At 39.3% G+C, this 14,774-nt stretch overlaps 1 protein-coding gene across 2 annotated transcripts; it reads right to left on the bottom strand.

The window, feature by feature from the left end:
* Positions 1 to 5: 5 nt before the first annotated feature.
* On the bottom strand, positions 6 to 14,383 carry LOC117461737 (solute carrier family 22 member 13-like). Of its 2 annotated transcripts, XM_071206300.1 has the most exons (11): positions 13,896 to 14,383; positions 12,690 to 12,931; positions 12,481 to 12,584; positions 12,130 to 12,284; positions 11,350 to 11,518; positions 11,140 to 11,260; positions 10,583 to 10,677; positions 1,954 to 2,168; positions 1,755 to 1,863; positions 1,378 to 1,584; positions 7 to 1,272 (listed from the first exon to the last, which is right to left on the bottom strand). In XM_071206300.1, the coding sequence occupies exons 2-11, from the start codon at positions 12,810 to 12,812 to the stop codon at positions 1,215 to 1,217; spliced, it is 1,356 nt and encodes a 451-aa protein (XP_071062401.1). In that variant the 5' UTR covers positions 12,813 to 12,931; positions 13,896 to 14,383; the 3' UTR covers positions 7 to 1,214. The 2 variants fall into 2 exon arrangements, with proteins under 2 accessions (XP_033959519.1, XP_071062401.1); XM_034103628.2 differs by lacking the exon at positions 13,896 to 14,383 and having other exon boundaries at positions 6 to 1,272; positions 12,690 to 13,122.
* Between the last annotated feature and the right edge of the window lie 391 nt (positions 14,384 to 14,774).

Below are 14,774 nucleotides of genomic sequence, written 5' to 3'. Positions count from 1 at the left end.
TGATATCTGCACTGGAGAAAATAATATTTTTAAGATTAAACAAACAAGATAAAAAATGTTAAGCAAGATTTCGAGGGTGCAGTTACCTTTTGATATTTAGCATATATTGCATCAATTTTTCTAGATTATTCTTGGCAGGATATACATTATATCTTTAACCTATTAATTTCCTTCAAATAACAAAGAAAAAATTATATTGCATTTATTTTGTACAATTGTCACTCACACCACAAACAATATATTTTAAATCTGTAATTTTAATGAGAAGGCACTGTGACGTTTAATAAAAGATGATTGTGATGTTTGATCTTATGATCAAATGTGTAAAATACCGTAGAAATGAATGTAATTGTAACCTTTTACAATGTTTATATGTAAGGTTTAGACTCCAAATAAAAAATAATCATGTTCTAAATACCCCGTGTTTAGAGATGTGGGTACGGAGGAAAAGAGAGAGGGTTTTATTTTCTGACACTTTGTGAGTTCCCTGACACATCGGGGACACATATTTATGTATAAAAGACATCAAAAAGTGCTTTTTGCATGATAGGTCCCCTTTAATGTCGGTTATATGACTTTGTGTAAGCTAAAACAGCTTAGAAACAATGTACATGAATATTTAGCCTAACTGCACAATAAGAACCACTCTAAAGTACACTCTAAAACAAACAAACATTTGGGGGACATATGTTTCTGTGAAATCATTGGTGTAACTTAATGTGTTTGAATTGAAACACAAAGACATCGTAAAGCTTATGAATTAATTATTTGATGTACTGAGTGAAACATATGTGAAAAATAAAGAAACAAGCATTTTCCAAATAAATAGTATTCTTTTGAGCCCTAAAACATCTTGAACTGTCTCTAAAGAGTTAATCAAATGAGGTTTAAGCTCACAAAGGTTAACCAACACCACAAAATACTTTAAATAAATGAACAATCATTCAGTCCTCGCAGCTTAATTTAAAGGGTTTTCAACAAAAGCAATATGTTTCAATGATTACAAAAAGTGACCTGATAGTACCTTTTTGTCAAACAACAGGACAGATTGACTTTTTAAAGAAATTACAGTTCTTTCAATATTTCAATATCACAATACATTTGTACAGTTACATCTTGAAATGAATATATTTTCATACCATCCCTTGACTAGTAAGTAATGAGAGGTTTAGTTTTTAGAGAAAATGTGTTATGCTTTTAAAGAATGCACAGGTCTACATCTTGGTTGATTCTTGATTGAGACTGGAGGATGTTCTTCTGGAAGTAACATTTCTGAAAGAAGCAGGATAGATATAGATGCATGACTATGAGTTATCCGCGGTAAAATTAGGAAACGTAACAGATATCATCTTGTCTAATACCGATGGAACATATTACCTGTTGTTCTCGACCTCATCGGCTGACTCAGGAAGTTCTTTATTCCTGGTCTCAGGGAGCAGGAAGCCGAGCGCTCCAGCGACCAGCGTAAAGCTGCTAAAGACAGCAGGGGGTATGGACCAGTGGAACACGGCCAACATGTTGAGCAGTGGAGCCATCATCCCTCCTGCTCTTGATGACATGGCTCCTAAAGCTGTTGCTGTTTGTCTGAAAGAGGGGTGGGAGTTATAACAATATACTTCCCAATCAAATCAACAGATCACTTGATTTCCATCAGTTTCACAAAGTTATTATTCCATATGTACCTGTTTCTTTACCCTGGTCTAGAAAGTTTGCACACAAAAACAAAACGCTAAATATAAACTTTGAACACCTACCTAACAGATGTTGGAAACAACTCCTGCAAATAAACGGTACATACAGCACCAGCCCAGATCATAAAGAAACGCGATGCGACAGCTAAAGATGTAACAGCAATGGCATATCCTGAAAACATAAACAAAACACGGTTAAACAAATATAAAAAGGACAAACAGTATGATACCGTCATTTGGCTAGCTAAACAAATTGGTTTACCTTGAGGAACAGCCAGGATAAACATGCTGGATATTCCTCCAATCACAAATGTTGATACAAGTGAAATTCTTCGCCCAAAAACCTCCATTAGCCACATGGAGAGTATATTAGCTGCCACTTCAAAGGCACCAAATATGAGCTGTGTCAAGAAGATGTTGGAACCAATGTTTCCCATGTTGAAGTACAGGGAGAACATGGTTAGGCTCAATGAAAAACTTAAAAACAAGAAGAAAACAGATGTCATGCATTATTAATAGGGATGCACGATATTGGTTTTTTGAAACCGATACCGATAACTTCCTGCTTCTCAATACCGATACCGATAACCGATAATAAAAATTAAAATTACGCCACTAATTATTTTAACGCATGTGTATTTTTTTTCCACGGCCGACCCGTAGCTTCAGAGCGCATCGAGTTTAAAATACCATCTACAAGCTGATGCTGACAGCCCTGCTCCTGCCGCCCGCTTGTGGCAGACCACACTTCCACGCTCACCGGCAGGCACCGACTGGCCATCTGGAGGACCGGGAGGGTGTGTGTACGTGTGGTCCGAGCGAGCAAGAGAGAGACCTTAGTCAGTGCATTGTTGTTGTTAGCATCTGGTGCTAGCTAGATGCGCTAACGGATATAAGGAGCTGTTTAAATGAAAACAGAGGAGCGCTCTATCCACACAACTGCGCCGAGCACTTGACTTGATGCAGGAAGCGGGACATTGTAGGAGAAGTCAGCACACTCAGCAACATGATTGCAGCGTCCAGGCTGCTCCGGTTCGAGCATATGCCTTGAGTTGCACATAGCTCCAACGCGCGCGCACGCGCACGCGCACACACACACACACACACACACACACACACACACACAGTATTGTATTATTGTCTTCGTATGCTTTTAACACACCATCGTAGCGATGGCGATGTTTCAGGTGACTGATCAGGTTCGAAGTATTAGGGAGCGCTGGATTTGTGAAGAACTCCCCTCTTCCTAAACCACTAACACCACAGTACTGGCAAAACGGGAGGAGCCGAGTGAAAAACAAGCGCCCCTCATCCCAATCCACCCACACCGCAGTATTTTTTTCTTTTTTTGTACCCAAAAAAAATATTGTATATTATCGGGGCTATTAATACTGTTATCGGTTTATCGGGATGACGTCATAATTCCTAATATCGGACCGATAATTATCGTGCATCCCTAATTATTAAACATTCATAACACACACATTCATTTTTTAACAGTTGCTTCTTCATTCAAGATTAAAGATTTGTTCTGCAGCATTAATAGACTAGTGCAGTGATGACGGATTTTTGTTGGTTGACAAAAAGCAATGACATTTTATGTTGGTTTTTGTGACATGGCAGAAAATAAGATCTGTGGTAAACAAATGTTCATATTATTTACACTTTTTGTTCAGCAAGATAATCTCCACATATTACCACCACTTTTATGCTTTTTGAAGTGTAACTGCAATCACTAGAAGTAATAAGCTCGCGTTGTAAACAAACTACATAGCAGTCGAATGTCTGTAACACCACTGCTAAGCTTAAAGATCTACTATCATGCTATGTTTAGGCATATATTATGTGTATCAAATATATACAAATATATAAAAAACATATCTATGATGTGTTATGCTCAAAATACCAAACAGATCATGCATTTTAGACATCCCTCATATCCTTCATCCATGTTAGAGATTAGAATGGTTTATTCTCTGCTGGCCCCGCCCCCTTCTGAGCATGCAGGCACACTGTGAGTTCTGTGACGAGCTATCTGCTCTACCCAGATATAGTCAGGGTTGGGAGGGTTACTTTGTAAATGTAATCAGTTACTGATTACTGATTACATGGCTCTGAAAGTAATCCGAATACAGTTACAGTTACGTGTCTTTAAAAAGTAACGTAATCAGATTACTTTTGGATTACTTTCTTTTTCCATCTAAAATGGGTATGTTTTGGTGAACAGGAGACACAAAAAGCAAAAGGAAACTGAACGTGTTTTTACTGTTTTAATGGCTTATCAAGAGCACAACTGAAACATCACATCTGAAACGATTTAACAACATAATACACTTGTTGGGGATGCAGCTTGGGATGTGAGGAGTGAGTGAGGGACACGGCTTAGAAAGGGCGTGTCGCCTTCTGTCCTGCCAGTGTTGGCAGGACATGAATTAAAATGTCGAACTCGGACTTCATTTTAAGGACATTTCGGCCAGGGGTGTAGACAGGGGCGGACTGGCCATCGGGACGTTCGGGACGAATCCCGATGGGCCGGTATTGAAGTGGGCCGGTCGGACGATGTGGGCCGGTGTTGCAGTATAACGTGAGTCATGACAACTGGCGACATTCTATTATGTTCGTCATAGGAATCCGGGGCGTGTACATTGAGGACCCATTGTTGATTTACCATGTCGATCGCCTCGTTTGTCGTTTACGTTCATCTTTTGCTATATCTGCCTTCCTAAGATCACTTTGATGCACATTCAGTACTCGTATGTGAGGTTGTGGAGAGAGGTGGATATCGTGACGCTTACAGGGAGGTATCGAACATTACAAAGTAGGTGACTGTGTGGATGCCTGTTCAAAATATTGCAAACTTGAATAAATCATTTAAATTATATATTTGTGTCCGACTTTCATTTGTACATCTTTCTTAATGTGATGTATAGTAGCTCTGATAGCTGTCCATACCTTCAGACAGCCTAAAAGTAAAACACAAGTCGTTTATTCACAGCCCGAACGCTCATCGAGATGACTGGATCACTCATGACAGGTTGTGATCAGCTCCGATTAAATTGTGATATCAATGCTGTAGCTATTCTCCAGGGAGCACTTTTTTTATGAAATACTTGTATCCCTCTCATCACAATAAGACTCTACACTGTGCAGGAAAAACAATTATATACATGAAAATAACCTTGATGCATGGGAATGAATGGGTAAGAAGTTGTATTTATTTCCTGACCAACATTTGGCTGGAAGACTGGGATACACCCTGGATTGGTTACCTCTACATCACTGGGTGAACACTCTCTATAACAGATATTATAAATGTTTACTTTAATTCACCAAACTTGCATGTCTTTGCACTATGGGAGGACACTGGAGCAGTTGAAGAAACTTCTGAGCATGGACTCTGAACAGAAAGGAAAACAGCTAAGATCTAAAACTATACATTGCTTGCTTAATGAAATGTAAACAACTTCATTACTGCTTACTCTGGATGAGTGATGTAAAATGTTTGTCAATATTCTAACATGTCTTTTTTCTGTTTATTTTAAGATCGAGTGCACTGGGTGCACTACTGTGTTGGGGAGCCCTCTGTCAATGCAGATTTCTTTTGTAAAGGCTGTACCACACACACACACACACACACACACACACACACACACACACACACACACACACACACACACACACACACACACACACACACACACACACACACACACACACACACACACACACACACACACACACACACACACACACACACACACACACACACACACACACACACACACACACACACACACACACACACACTATTATTTCTGTTGGCAAAATCCTGAATGTCCTCTTCCAGTATGAGAGTAACATGATAACAAAGGTATCCCAACTGTAGCTGTGAACATGACAGGATGTGTGATGACCTGGAAGAGCATCAGGACTGTTTGAGGCAGATGATAGCTGTGTGATCAACATGATGACTCAGCCTCTATGGAGAGAGACATCAAGCATGCTCATTTCTGACGTGGAGCTAATCTGAAGTAAACATTGATACTGCTTTCTGTTCCTCCATCTTGTGACTGTGTGACTCCCTCTCTTGGATATCGGCATGTGAAGGACACTGCTCAGGAACTAGCTGATGCTCTGTATGTGATGACTACTTCCCTTCTGGAGAGGATCCCAGACACATGGATCCTGAGGTTGAAGCTCAAGCCGGTGATGAGTGAGATTGTTCTAACAATTTCCAATAAATGTTATTCTGAAACATAACTATCACTGTTGTCTTTCCTTCTATAAATGAAGCCAAAAACATGTCAAGCTGGCGCTTAGCCCACCAAAAAGTGCATGGTTGCAACTTAGAGAGTTAAGCATTTTATATCAGTGGGTCCTCGTGGTGCAACACGGAAGGCAGACAGAATTGCTTAGACACAGGTGTCACATGAACTTTAAATGTTCTGGAAAGTTCCTTATACAGCTTTAGCCTTTTTGATCTCATGACGTCCCTAAGTGACACACACTGAACAGTCTGGTGGGTTATGGTCCTTGTCATTTGCTTTTGTGTTCCCATGACAACATGTCCAATAGGGCTGTGCATCTTCACTGGTCTCACGATTCGATTCGATTACGATTATCCTGTCAACGATTCGATTCGGTTCGATATCCCGGTGCATCACGGTGCATCACGATTCATACCAATGCGTTGCATCCTCAATTTTCTATATTACTGCACATGGCTTATTTTTCATCAACGCATACATGCAGTAAATACATATGAACTCTCTTTTTATTATTTAGAAAGTGCTTCAGAAATCAATAACATAAATGTCTTGACATTAATTTATAAACCAAAATAAATGAATTGTATAGGTCTAGCCTCCGTGTGTGAAGTTGTTCCATCCTCAAAAACAAAAAGCTAATGCTTCTGCAGTCTAGCTGCAGCTTCTAGCCACGGCCTTCTGTTAAGAAAGGACACTGAATGTCCTGAATGAGGCATCACACACAGGACTTGAGTCTGAACACAGCAGACAACAGGAGTATTTACAACAGCATATACAAACAAAAATACTGCATGTGGGTGCACACTTACATTCTCTGTCTTACTGTTACATAAATCCCATGAATGTATGAGATTAAATTAGCTTCATTATATCTCAGTGATTAAGTGAATAACAAAGTTTCTATCGGGTCACTATCAGCATGTCACTCATTATTTTCAGGGAGGGGGCGGGGCTTGGAGGAACGGAGAGGAGACGGTGATCGCGGAAGCTTTTTTCCTCCTGCCTTCACAAACTTTACACACGTATATATCGTCTGAAAATTGCTAGAGGACATTCATACTCTGCAATCCAAGACTTAATTAAATCCACCAAAAACCTGACATGATTGTAACGCGATTATTTTTGAAAAACATAAATCCCTGTCACACTCCGTGTCGCTGCGGCAAAAAACAATCTTCAAATAAAAGAAAGTCACCGGAGGAGTTAAAGGAGAGTGACAGGGAGCATGAGAAGAAGAGGGAGAGAAAGTTTCAGCTTGATCGATGGAGTTGGCTTCTAGTGGTGCGGTCACGCGTCCTAAAACCCTTTTATAATCTATCGATTAGATTTATGATTCGGAAATTATAAAAGTAGGGTACACATGTGGAGATTATCCGGCTGAACAAAACGTGCATTTATCAAATAGGTTTGTTTTCCACAGACCTTATTTCCAGCTATTTTCCAAAACCCTGTGGAGAAATCCCATTGCTTTTTGTCGAACCAGCAGCTACTTCCTGGTTTTAGGACGCGTCACCAGTGGTGTAGTGGAGATTTTTTTTACTGGGGGGACGCTATTTTAAATTAGGTCATCCCAAACAAGTGCGCACGCGCACAGTGCACTCACAAAACGGGCAGACAGGTCCACAGAAACTACCGGCATGCTTAGTCCTACTTTACTTACTGTACTGCAAAAAGCAGACGGCGCTGTGCTCAACAGACACACACAGACTCAAAACCATGGACACACTGGCACATACGTTACATAAACAATGTAGGCCTAAATTGCATAAACTACAGTATTGCAACTAAGCAGACAGCGCTGCTTTTCTCTCTCTCTATCTCCACTTTCAAAATCTATTTAAAACTCATAACAAACAAAATTCCCAAAGTTGTCCTGAAATTAACTTATTAAATAAACAAAACGAAAAATATATATAGCCTACTAATGCAAACATTGAATCTGGACTGGAAATTATTCTGATTAGGCCTACCCTACATTGCAAATAAGCAGACAGCGCTGCTTTTTTCACACACACACCTTGCGTTTTGAAGACTGATACATCAAATATGGATGAACAAACTTTGCAGCCCAGTTTCCCAGCTTTGCAGTCTATCCACGGGTATGTCTCTTGTTTCCTCCGCCACATCTCCTCCGTCCATACCTCTGGGAAAGGTGAGCTTGAGCTAGCCAGGGGAACGTGCACGTTAGCTAGCATTATCCACGTCTTTAGGCGGCTCTTCTGATGATGTACTAGTAGCAGCTTCACTTGTAGCTTCGGTGCTGCTAGACTCTTTCTTCTTGTGAATTATATTCTTTTTAGAAAAGAAGTCAAGTCAAAAATGTTTGCCTGCCATTATAGAGCTTTTTCGTTAGCATTCTTGAGGGAAAGAGCTGCCGCAAAATCGGCGGGCGGTAAACTGGCCGTGGGTGTGTCACTGACACACCCCCAGCTCGCCGCAGGGTCACGAGCCTGATGACTAATCATAATTCTTTAAGGAAATCGTTTTTATTTTTTATTATAATTACTGTGAAATGTATTATGTTTTTGTCATTATTACAACAAATACACACTTGCAACTGATAAGACTGGCAATGATTTTATATTTATTAGACTATTACAAAAAAGATCATGCTCCAAATAAGTGGGGGTACGGCGTAACCCCGCGTCCAACGCCCACTACACCACTGCGCGTCACCTCTCAATATGATGCCAATATAAACAAGGTCTTCTGTCGGCTCTGTACATCAATGCCGACCTATGCTGACAAGTGAAGAGTAGACAATATAAAGGTATTGGCGAAATGTCCCACCAGTTTAGGATAATGAAGGTTCTAATCAAATCAATTACATAGCCATTACATGTCTAACTCCTAATGACAGGAAGGCAGAAAGCGCATTATACAAATAATAATACTCATAAAAATACCAGACATTTTTTAACAATGACCACAATATCATTATTTTAATAAACCAAATATGAACAGAGGGCCAGTGACATTTTACCCTTAATGTCTACCTCTGCGGTAAGTCTATAGCTATATTTGTTTAAGCACCTGATCGGCAAAACAGGAGAGGAGAGTGTGTGCACCAGTCTGCCTTGATCTATGAATTCCTGTCTGTGACTCTCACGGTATCTGCTGCCCGCAGCTGTTTTATAGAAGGAAAACCTGCTTCACTTCATGACATCTCTGCAGCGCCAGGAGGCAGCGGGAGGGTTAACTCAGCCTCTGAGAAGACGAGCTCGCACCGCCTTTCGCACCGCCTTCACTGTGTTTACCTTCAGAAATAATCATTAGTAAGGCTAAAGAGCGACCGCAGGCTGATGTGTTTTAACCACACACACCTCTATATACACACACGCGATTTAAACGCAGACTTTTGTTCCTCCATGTTTCGTTGTTATTGTTTCAGAGCGAGCAGACCCGCGATTTTTTTTTCAAACGCTTTTTTGGCCCATCTGCGGTGGTAATAGGTTTTGTGCGCTGTGATGATTCCGCTTTACCTTTAGTAATGAATATTAAATGTTGTGAGGAAATCTTTCCACCAATAATTCCAATAAGTAATCCAAAATGTATTCACTTCAGGTTTACGAAAGTAACTGTAATCAGATTACTCGTTTTTCAAATGTAACGCGAGCTGAATACAGTTAGGCCTACTTGATTTTTGTATTCTGATTACGTAACGCCGTTACATGTATTCCGTTACAACCCATCCCTGGATATAGTTGATGCTGCCGTGATTAAACGCCACATCATGTTCCAAACAACTTCAAGGATTATTTCTTGCGGGTTTACTACAAGGTGAGTTCCTTTTTTTATTTCCTGCTTTTTCTACACATACTCTCTCCAGTACCTACAGGTTAGCTCTGAGTGTTAGCGATGCTTGCTAATGTAAACAACCATATTACGCAAAAAAACACGTCGCGCATTGTTTCTGATAGCGACGTTTCTGATAGGGCCGTGGGTGTAAAGCGAGCCCACATTTCCGATATTACGTCATATCGGACGCAAATCTGGATCAGCTCCGTTGTTCCCCCGTGTTTAGAGATGTGGGTGCGGAGGAAAAGAGAGAGGGTTTTATTTTCTGCCACTTTGTGAGTTCCCTGACACACCTGGGACACATATTTATGTAGAAAAAGACATAACAAAGTGCATTTTGCATGATAGGACAACTTTAAGGCGGACTCATTTGTCTCTTGTGAGCAATGACCATTTGTATGACTCATAGAACCTTTGGATGTACATGAGTTGGAAAAATACTATTACTATTTTATGTTGCACAAATAAACATGAATATCTCTGATGCTTGTGTTAACCACAGATCTTATTTCAGGCATCTAACCAAACACACGCTAAAAAACCATTGATTTCGAGAAAATGCGAACTCATTTCTGGGTTTTAGGACTGCACCACTCCATTTATATTGTAATATTTATATTTTGACATGAACAATTCCAATAATGTCCAATGTAATTTATTTTATTGGAAAATTACATAAATATTAGGTTATAGCCGTTTTTGTTTTCTTTTCAGTTATAATAAAGAACTGTCATAATTTGAATATTTAGTGTTTGGTCCATTGAAGACTTTATTAAGTAGGCTACATAGTAAATAAATAAAAGATTAAATGCAATTTGAACTTACCATCCCCATGCTACAATGAAGAAATATCTGGTCTGTTGAGGTGATCTGAAAATAGTTGTGATGCCTCCTTTGTTCTCAGGGTCTTTTATTGCAATCTGTGGCAGAAATATTATTTACGTAACTCTGAAACTGTTACCTACTGTACACACAAGCTATTTACATTTAAATATCAGGTCATTCATATTTCACTGAAAACAGGTCTGCTAAAAGCTTTACCTACATTTTGGCAATAGGTATTTCGGTATTATTCTTTTGTTATAAGAAAAATATTATGACTTTCAAAGACTAATTTGTATTAATATTAATAATATGAATAAGTAAATGATTAAATATTGTAATTAATAAGAAAGGAATTTAATAATGAATAATATCAAATAAATAAGTCAATATAAAGTAAAAAGTAGGAACTACATTTCATTAATTGGCATGAATAAACAATGAACTGTTAGCTCATTTAATTTGTACTTAAAGTGTATGTCTTTATGTGTGAAATAGGAAAATTATCATTTACATTAATATTATTGCATTAGAATTGCAGACTCTTTAATTTTCAATACCTTATCGAACAGAGAGTCTGAAACAGTGCGTTTGTTGATGGCTGCTGCCTTGATAATCAGCTGTTTAGCCTCCTCTGTCCTTCCTCTGCTTAACAACCACCTGGCTGACTCTGGTATAAACCTCAAAGAAACAAGGAAAATGCCAGTTCAAATAGTGTACATCGTATACAAATAAAACAATGAAAGGTTATACAAAGGGTAAATGCTCACCATATGTAGATAACAACTACTGCAAAGTTAGCTGCTGTAATAAATTGAGCAAGTCTCCAGTGACGTATGGCGTAGATTACACCAGCCAGGGCGCACTGTCCCATTGCAGCAAAAAGCTGAGCCACACATGCTCCCCATGATCTTTTCAATGCCCCAATCCACTCAGTTGCTGCAAAATAGAAACAATTGTTGTATATTGCAGCAGTCAAATATTTGGAGTGTTTTGAATACTTAGAGCTTTAACTATATACCCATAGTTCCTGTTACTGTTGCTAACATTAGTATGATTTGGCTGAAAACACTACCTAGCCTATCATTAAAATGGGAACCCTTTAAATATGCAGTTGATGGCTAAGTTAATTTGAAGCTGAGTAAACAACTGAGCGAAAAGCTACACTTTATCCTGTAGGTTAAAAGTCAGCTTCCATAATCTTTCGTTTGGAAAACAAGTGACAGTATTGTCCTTGTGTGTTGCAGTGTTGGTTACAAATAACTCCTTTTTTACATACACTTTCACCCCAAAATGTAGGTTCACACTGCGGTACTTTTCCCACAAAGGTTCATGCGAACTTAGTTCATGCGAACTCTTTAGTTCGCATGAACTAAGTACAGATCGCGTTCACACCAGAAAAAGTCCCTGGGGGTGGATTAGGCAAATTAAATCCTGTCACTTTTGTGTTTGAAGGTAGGGTTATGTTATATTTCGGTAATATATCTAAGATTTATAAACAGTTAGGGTCTCGTCCTTATTCTAAATATGTATGAACTCTGTATACATACACAGTACAACACCGTTGATTCGATATCCTCCACTTCCTGCTCCAACAAAGAACTGGCACACTAAATACAAGTAAACATTGGGGCAAAGTGCTGCTGCTCCAACAAATATGAACAACAGAACTGCTGAAATTTGAGTTGATCGTTTGCGACCAAACCTGCAAGAGAAAAAGATGAAGACAATTCAACTTTATGGCTAGAAAGTAGACCCTGTTACTGAACAGTGAATAATTGCCATTTGCAGTATCAATGCATAAAAGGACTTAGCATTAAGATGATCACAGTTTGATAATTATTCTTCATATCATAGACCATAAACTCATTTTTTTTAACTGTATGATATGAAATACTCACGATTCAGCAAAAGGTCCAAATATGAGGGAACCAAAAATAACGCCAACCATGAACATTGCTTGTATCAATTCCATCAAGTTAGCTCTGTCACAAACTAGATCAAACTGTTAAAAATAAATACATAAATGTTTCAATTAAATAACTCATGAAGTTAATTTGTTAATTTAATATCATAATTCTGCTTGAATACACTACTATAAGCTACTTACATCAGTAACTATGGTGGCTTCGTACAGCATGTTGGAGTACACCCATCCATTCTGGCACCCTCTGGTCTCATTGAGTCCGTACTCCCTGATGGAACCAATGGACCAGTTCACAGGAACAAACATCTGACACTTGCTGAAGGTCCCGTCATCCTCTCGGGGCAGAGTCAGGTTCAGCTGCTCATCTGTGGTCAGGTTAGTGTCTGCCCGAAGGATCCAGTCCGTGTTACAGTGTCTATCTGGATCTGACTCAATAAATACAAAGCTTGCCATGAGAAAAGACTGCAGGAAATTTGGAATGCAAAGTGCAATCAAAGTGATCTGCTGGAATAAACCAAATTCTCCAATGTTCTTCAGGATCTCTCCAAAATCTGCCATGTTGATGACTGTTAGGTAGTTCTCAGGGTGTGACTGCAGGGAAGCTCCTCTTAATAAGAGATGAGTGTCTTTGTGTTGGTTCAAAAGTACTGCACCACAAGTTTGTAAAAACATCCATTAATGTTTAACTGGCCATATAACATTTAAGACCACGGCAAGGCAAGGCAAGTTTATTTATATAGCACCTTTCAACACAGCTAACGTGCACGTTAGCTAGCATTATCCACGTCTTTAGGCGGCTCTTCTGATGATGTACTAGTAGCAGCTTCACTTGTAGCTTCGGTGCTGCTAGACTCTTTCTTCTTGTGAATTATATTCTTTTTAGAAAAGAAGTCAAGTCAAAAATGTTGACTGGCAAGACTTGCAATGATTTTATATTTATTAGACTATTACAAAAAAGATCATGCTCCAAATAAGTGGGGGTACGGCGTACCCCCGCGTCCAACGCCCACTACACCACTGCGCGTCACCTCTCAATATGATGCCAATATAAACAAGGTCTTCTGTCGGCTCTGTACATCAATGCCGACCTATGCTGACAAGTAAGTGAAGAGTAGACAATATAAAGGTATTGGCGAAATGTCCCACCAGTTTAGGATAATGAAGGTTCTAATCAAATCAATTACATAGCCATTACATGTCTAACTCCTAATGACAGGAAGGCAGAAAGCGCATTATACAAATAATAATACTCATAAAAATACCAGACATTTTTTAACAATGACCACAATATCATTATTTTAATAAACCAAATATGAACAGAGGGCCAGTGACATTTTACCCTTAATGTCTACCTCTGCGGTAAGTCTATAGCTATATTTGTTTAAGCACCTGATCGGCAAAACAGGAGAGGAGAGTGTGTGCACCAGTCTGCCTTGATCTATGAATTCCTGTCTGTGACTCTCACGGTATCTGCTGCCCGCAGCTGTTTTATAGAAGGAAAACCTGCTTCACTTCATGACATCTCTGCAGCGCCAGGAGGCAGCGGGAGGGTTAACTCAGCCTCTGAGAAGACGAGCTCGCACCGCCTTTCGCACCGCCTTCACTGTGTTTACCTTCAGAAATAATCATTAGTAAGGCTAAAGAGCGACCGCAGGCTGATGTGTTTTAACCACACACACCTCTATATACACACACGCGATTTAAACGCAGACTTTTGTTCCTCCATGTTTCGTTGTTATTGTTTCAGAGCGAGCAGACCCGCGATTTTTTTTCAAACGCTTTTTTGGCCCATCTGCGGTGGTAATAGGTTTTGTGCGCTGTGATGATTCCGCTGTACCTTTAGTAATGAATATTAAATGTTGTGAGGAAATCTTTCCACCAATAATAACGCAAGGCAATTCAAAGTGCTTTACAAAAATGAAAGATATTAAGAAAATGGCATTTAAAATCAGTCATTAAAAAGCAAAGATAATAAAATAAACATTAAAAGCAAAAATAGATGAATAAAAGCTACAGTGCAGTGTAAGATGTGAATAGTTCAATTAAAAGCAGTGGCAAAACGAAAAGTCTTCAGCCTGGATTTAAAAGTAGTAAGAGTTGCAGCGGACCTGCAGGTTTCTGGGAGTTTGTTCAAGATATTTGGAGCATAATAACTGAACGCTGCTTCTCCATGTTTAGTTCTGAATCTGGGGACAGAAAGCTGACCAGTCCCAGAAGACCTGAGAGTTCTGAATGGTTCATCATTTAACAGCAGGTAGGGCTGTGCGA

Source organism: Pseudochaenichthys georgianus, chromosome 17 (assembly GCF_902827115.2).
Source record: "Pseudochaenichthys georgianus chromosome 17, fPseGeo1.2, whole genome shotgun sequence".
In the NCBI taxonomy this organism is placed as follows: Eukaryota; Metazoa; Chordata; class Actinopteri; order Perciformes; family Channichthyidae; genus Pseudochaenichthys; species Pseudochaenichthys georgianus.
Note: the sequence above shows the minus strand (reverse complement) of the source record. Positions and strands in the feature narration are given on the sequence as shown.

Excerpts from the sequence above, each read along its gene's own strand:
- LOC117461737 (XM_034103628.2), bottom strand. The coding sequence starts at position 13,064 with ATGGCAGATTTTGGAGAGATCCTGAAGAACATTGGAGAATTTGGTTTA. Across the intron at positions 10,678-11,139 it reads CAGACTCTCTGTTCGATAAG|ATTGCAATAAAAGACCCTGA; the intron begins GTATTGAAAATT and ends TTTCTGCCACAG. Across the intron at positions 2,169-10,582 it reads TTCATTGTAGCATGGGGATG|TTTTTCATTGAGCCTAACCA; the intron begins GTAAGTTCAAAT and ends CTTGTTTTTAAG.